We start from the raw sequence: 6,280 nt of genomic DNA, 5'->3' as shown, positions 1-6,280 counted from the left end.
GGGGGGGGGGGGGGGTGGAAGGGTTGAAGGATGCGGGACGGCTGCTCCTCACCTTTCATGAACTCGCAAGCCCCGATTAGTTCCCCTGACTCCGCTGCCATCTTAAGCGAGATTCGCTCGGGGGAGGGCTGGGTCGTGGCCAGCTGAGGTCACCCGCCCCCGGGGGCTTCCCCACTGCCCAGGAGCCGGGAAGCTCGCAGTCCCGAACACCGAGCCTGCCCGAGGGAGGCAGCAGGCGCCAAAAGCGGAGGTGGCTGCGGGGTCAGCGCGCCGGGCGCCCCGGGGACATTCCGTGGGGAACCCGAGCCCGCTCCGCGCGGGGCGCACACGCCCCGGGCTGTGGCCGCTCCGATTCGGATCCTGCTGCTGCTGCTGCTCCGCCGCCGCGCCTGGGAAACGCAGACCAGCTCTCAAGGCCGGGCAAAGTCTTCCCCCGGCTCCCAAAGTGATCATGGAGGAGGAGACGTCTGGCCAGGATCGCGCCCGTGGCTACTCGTGCGGCAGCGGGCAGGACTCCGGTGCCCGCGGGCTGGCAGCAGCTGCTCCGGCTCCTCCTTTGCCACCTCCTTTCAGCAGCAACTCTTCCTCCCCCTCGGCCCGCCCCCAGACCTTCCTCCCCGCCCTCCTTCAGCCCCCTCCACTTTCACGGCTCCGCGGCCATCCCTTAAAGGGACAGCTCCGCTCCTTACTCGGAGCCGGCACTGCGCTCCTGTTACCAGGCGCCTTGCGGGTCACTAGGAGCCGGTTGCTAAGGCTTTGTTGCCGTACACCAATTGCTGTACAGGAAACTGAGCCCTCAGCTCAGGGGAGCCGGGCGGGGCCTCCAGGCCTGAAACTTATGAATGAAACGGTGGGATTTGAGAGTGGATGTCACCAAGGGCGCTTTTGCGGCCTCAAGGCAAGGATGACTTGGCCTCCTATCCTTTTCTGCACCCACTGTCTTCTCCACTGCAGATTTTCCTGTTTCTTTCATTCTCCTTTTCCTTACCCATGTTCTTTTAAACTCTTGCATGCGCGCTTACACACACACACACACACACACACACACATACTTAAAGCCCAGATCTTCTCTACCATCTACCTTACCTCTAGCTGACCTTCCGACCAACCCCCATCCACAACACTGAGGGGTCTGCGTCTTTATAAAAAAGCAAATCAAAAAGAAGCCCTATCTCCTAGCGCTTCCTTTACACATACTTGACTTTGATATAACTTGTGCTTTGTTCTCACTGGGGGGGAAAACATTCCCATCCGGTTCTCCACGTCCTCTTACTTGGGGCGCCACTATGAGCACAAAATCATCACAAAAGCTAAATCTTTGTATTGCTCTGGTCCGGGAGGGGGAGAGGAATTAACAGCTTTGGCCAGTCTGGGCGGAGGATGAGAAGGGGAAAGGGGCTCGTCCACAAGAGAAATTAACACAAAAGAAATTGTCAGCTAAAGCGCTGCGGAGAGGGGAGGGTTCCTCCCAAAGACGCCCTTGACTTGATCCTGCGAGGCTGTTCAAACTCTTTGAACAACTTTAATGCTGCGTATCCAATGAACATGCCTAATTAGTGGGCAGTCCTTTTCATACGAAAATGGCGCTACAGACTCACTATCAGAAGAGCATGCGCTCTGAGTGCTTTCTCCCGAAGCAGAAAGGAATTTGTGCCAGTCATTTCCAGTGCAGAGGCTGTTTACCTCTGGAGAGGAAGGGGGCGCAGAAGTGAAGAGCAACTGACAGGGAGAGCTCTGAGGCCAGGGTGTGAAGCTCAACTCTGGTCTCAGACCCTTACCATGCTTTGCTGGTCTGCGAAAGAGAAACCGGCACAAAAACACTTTGATATCAGAAAAAATATTCAGACACTCTCAGAAATTCTAATCAAACATGTCCTTATAAGATAAAAACAGAACCCACCCTGATATTCAAATCTTTAAGCCCAGAACCAGATAAACCCGAAGAATCACCAGAGCACCAGAGCATCTCAAAAGTTTTTAAAAGTGTGAAAGGCCTGAAAAGATGATTTGCAATGAGTGCTGAAGTGCGATCAACTAGCCCGGGCTCTAGAGTTCTAAAGAACAAAGCATCTCTCAAACATGTTGTGCAAATTGTTAGTTATATTTTGCCTGATGTTTACTCTTTCAATTCTTAGTGTCAACAATCATGTTGGCCAATTCATATGATTTTATTGACAAAATTCTAATTGAAAATCTTGAAAAACAAAGTGTATGAATCAAACTTAACATTTTTTTATTTAAAAAGTTAAATAAATCCAGTGATGGCAATCTATTTCCAAAGTTGCTGTTTTAAAATTCTTATAGAATCTAAATTTACTTAAATTGTCTAAGAATTTTTCACCTGAATGTTGAGGAACAGTGCATTACAAATGGAATTTGGGAACAGGGTATAGCTCAATGATAGAACATTTGCCTGGCATGCACAAGGCCCTGGGTTCAAGTTCAATCTTCAACTCCATACACACACACACACACACACACACACACACACACAAAGCTGGAGTTCTCATTGAGTGCATAAATTTTTAATATCATAAATAGTCTCATGAAAAGAATGCCAAATCTACACTTCCAGAGAAGCCAATTCTAATTGAATACTCTCTTGGTATTTCTTTAATTAATTTAATTTACGAAAGCATTTTCTTTTTTTATTTTATTTATTTTTTAGTTTTAGGTGGACATAATATCTTTATTTTTTTTTAATGTGGTGCTGAGGATCGAACCCAGTGCCTCATGCATGCCAGGCGAGCACACTACCACTTGAGCCACATCCCAAGCCCCGAAAGCATTTTCTTTCATATAATTTTCCTGCTTAGAAATTTTGGTCATGATGAATGAATTGAGACCTGTGAAATAGAAGTCCTTAAAATAAACTAAAATGAAAACCTTGTTTTTTTTCTTTTGCATATTTACAATATGAATATTATAATGAAATTTTTGAAAGTAACAAGTCACTATAAATAATATTTGTTTTAATGTTACATTAAAGGAAAATAAATGTCAGTATGATAGATTCTCTCTAAACCAAAATCATCTCAATGTAAGTGGCACAAAAAAAAAAATTCTACAAGAAAAATATGAGATTGTGCACACACAGCACACATACATGCCAAGGTTCTAATGAGATCATAAAATACATTATTCTCTCAATTATCATGAGGTCAAAGTTCCTACTGGTTGTAGTTTCATAATAAAGGCATGCTTTTAGAGCTTATGGAGAAAGATAATGGAAGAAACTTCTAACCACCCAACTTCATGTAAATGTAAGGAACTGGGTTTCATTTTAAGCTACAATAAGGTGTATCACTTGTAAAAGAAGTACTAAGAGATTTAAGATGTTGCTCAACTGCAGAAAAAGAAGGAAATGTTACATGTAGAAATTCAGCAGGTAAGCACAGAAAATGTTTTTTGAGTTTTAAAACAACAACATGTAAGTTTAATGCAACCATTGTTCCAGTACTGCCTAGAACATCCTGTAGCCCATGTTTGGGTGCTTGCAAACCCCTTAGGAAGCTCTACAGGAAGCAGCTCCAAATTATCAAACTCCTAATTCTTCCCCTTGAGGCTGTCCTGAAGGGTTCTAGTTACTCTTACACAAGACAACCTTTCAAAAATGCAATGTGGCTCCCTTGACTAACCCTTTCCATTAAAATACTCAGATTAACTTCCCCATGGTCTTCAACCTTCCTTATGTCATATGACTTCAAGCCTCCTCACGTCCCAGCCCAGTCTCTTCTCCAATTTGTTCAATTTCTTATAAAGTGTGTCCCAGAGCAGAATGTAGGGCACTGGTGACCTGGTGTGACCAGTTCTGAGATCAGAAAACATACTGATGGAAGACTTGAATGGGGGCAAAAGCAGTAAACTAAGTTTAACTAAAAGTTTAGCTATAAGAAAAAAAAGAAAAGAAAGAAATGTATTCTCTCTTGCTGGAAGATGGCAAGGAAAAATGAGCTCAGCCCTAGACACCGAGGAGATTTACATATTCTCTTCTTTTTAAATTATCATCATTTGTTGTTAGAATACATCATTAAAACATGCTTGTTCAGTAGTGATAAGTTTAAGCAAGTAAAAGAAAATACAAAATATGTGATTTGAATTCTTTCTAGAAATTAATTTCATATTAAGTATGACAAGAAGCAGTAGAAATTCATACTGCTAAGTAATTTGAAAGAGTGTAATTAAAGTTGTTTAAATATTTTGATAATTTATTCCTTGTCTGATACAAAAACTAAATTTAAGGCAGCTTTTAGTAAAATACAGAGAGGGGCTGGGAATATCCCTCAGTGATAGAATACTTGCCTTAGCATGGGTGAGGATATGTGTTCAATCCGCAGCACCACAAAAATAAATTTGATGTATGTATATGTGTGTGTCTGTGTGTGTTATTACAGTAGAACCAGAATACTGAAAATATATGGATTGCGTGGCTCATAAAAGAGCTGCCCATGGGCTGGGGTTGTGGCTCAGTGGTAAAGCACTTGCCTAGCACATCTGAGGCACTGGATTCGATCCCCAGCACATTACAAAAACTAAACAAAATAAAGGTATTGTGTCCATCTACAACTAAAAATATTTTTTAAAAAAAGAGCTGCCCATATGCTAACACCTTGACCTAATCCAGCCATACTCTACATCACACTAATGCTGTTTAAAAATTCCAAACCAGACTCAAAGAAGAACCAGAAAATCGGTTAGTTAAGATTTCAACAGACTCCATGGCACCCAAGGGATTAAGCAGTGGCTGGGCCTGAGCATACGGGTGAAGGGCCATGGATGAGTGCTCAGGACTTCTAGGAAATATTGGATTTTGAAAGATTATGTAGCAAAATAGAAGAAAAAGCCGGGGCGGGGGGAGAAACTGAGGTCCATAATAGGTAATTGATGTTAAAAAGTCACATAACTAGTTCATAGTAGAAATAAGACCATAATTCATGATTTGCTCTAATACCAACAATCTCTTTTGTTGTTATTTTGGTTTGGTTTTGGTAGTTTTTAATGGGGTGCGGGGATTTGAGATAGGATGTCACTACATTGCTCAGGCTGACCTCAAAGCCCTGAACTCCAGTTATCCACCTGCCTTCACCTCCCAAGTGCCAGAATTACAGGCATGTACATCACTCCTGACAATCTTTTCTTATTTTTTTCCTAATTTATCTATATTACACGATTTAGCCTATAAATTCTTACATTTTTGAGGTTATAAAATTTCAAACAATAACACATAAGCCTAATATCTATAAATATTTTCTTCAAAATATTTAGAGAACATACTGAAACAATTTAAGCTCAAAGTGAAACAACAGAGGATACTGCATTATCTGCCACTGCTATTATTGGCATTTGGCTTCTACAAAAATTTGAATCATATGCACAAGGCCCTGGGTTCCATACCCAGCAGATCACCCATGGCCAGAGTAGTCAATAATTAGCCAGTTTGCTACCTTTTTCAAATAGGCTAGCAACTCATTGAATTTTTTTTATTCCATACAATTTATGTATCTGTTTATTTGCCTTTCCTATTCTCTCTACAGAAGAAATAAAGAGCGGAATTTTTTCTGCAAAAATATATAAAATAATATCCTGCACTGCTCCTCACCCACCATCACCATTTCCTCAACTATGACAACCCCCACCACCATCACCTTGCTAAGAAATATCAGTAGTGAGTTACATACATATTGCAATCTCAAGGTTTGAATATGCAGTCCCAAATGCACCATAATACATATCTTTACATATTTATATCAGGAAAATAATAACAGTTAATAGTTGTTGTTTTTTAAACCAAGCACAGCAATTTATATCTCAGTTCTCACACATCAGTTGAATTTATGTGAATCAGCTGGATACATAAATCACTTCCTTTATAGCCTGGAGTCGTGGGAAAGATAACTGGATTTATAAGTGCAAACCCAAGTTTCAGGGGTTTTCAGCTTCCTCTGTTATTAAATAGGGATTGTAACAATTTCTAACTCACAGGAATAACAGCAGGATTTAATAATAGTGTGGTGCTGAGATGCAAGAGTATTACAGATATTTGTTATTAATATTAAAGCATAGATTTAAGAGATGCAAATCTATTTCCAAAATCTAATTTTCACAATTCTCAAATGAGTACACCTATTTGGATCTAGGTATTAGTAACTTACTCCTAGCTAACAAAATAAGTCCAATAACATATACTCACAGAGAAGGTTTTTTTAATCAACTGAAGACAACTCCACAGGTTATAAGTTAATGTCATCTTTCATTTCTGATTGCCTCTGACGGGTTCTTC

At 41.4% G+C, this 6,280-nt stretch overlaps 1 protein-coding gene across 5 annotated transcripts in view; it reads right to left on the bottom strand.

Moving 5' to 3' along the window:
• The window catches only part of Cdc14a (cell division cycle 14A), a 162,168-nt gene extending 161,979 nt beyond the window's left edge, over positions 1-189 (bottom strand). For all 5 annotated transcript variants that reach the window (XR_007351805.1, XR_007351804.1, XM_048814616.1 and 2 more), the window contains exon 1: positions 53-189. Coding sequence is in view for 3 of the 5 variants with exons in the window: in XM_048814616.1 (XP_048670573.1) it covers positions 53-101 (49 nt within the window). In the remaining 2 variants the exon portion in view is untranslated. The remainder of the gene's footprint in view (positions 1-52) is intronic.
• Positions 190-6,280: the final 6,091 nt, after the last annotated feature.

The sequence above is a fragment of the Marmota marmota genome, unplaced genomic scaffold (genome assembly GCF_001458135.2).
Source record: "Marmota marmota marmota unplaced genomic scaffold, marMar, whole genome shotgun sequence".
NCBI lineage: Eukaryota > Metazoa > Chordata > Mammalia > Rodentia > Sciuridae > Marmota > Marmota marmota.
Note: the sequence above shows the minus strand (reverse complement) of the source record. Positions and strands in the feature narration are given on the sequence as shown.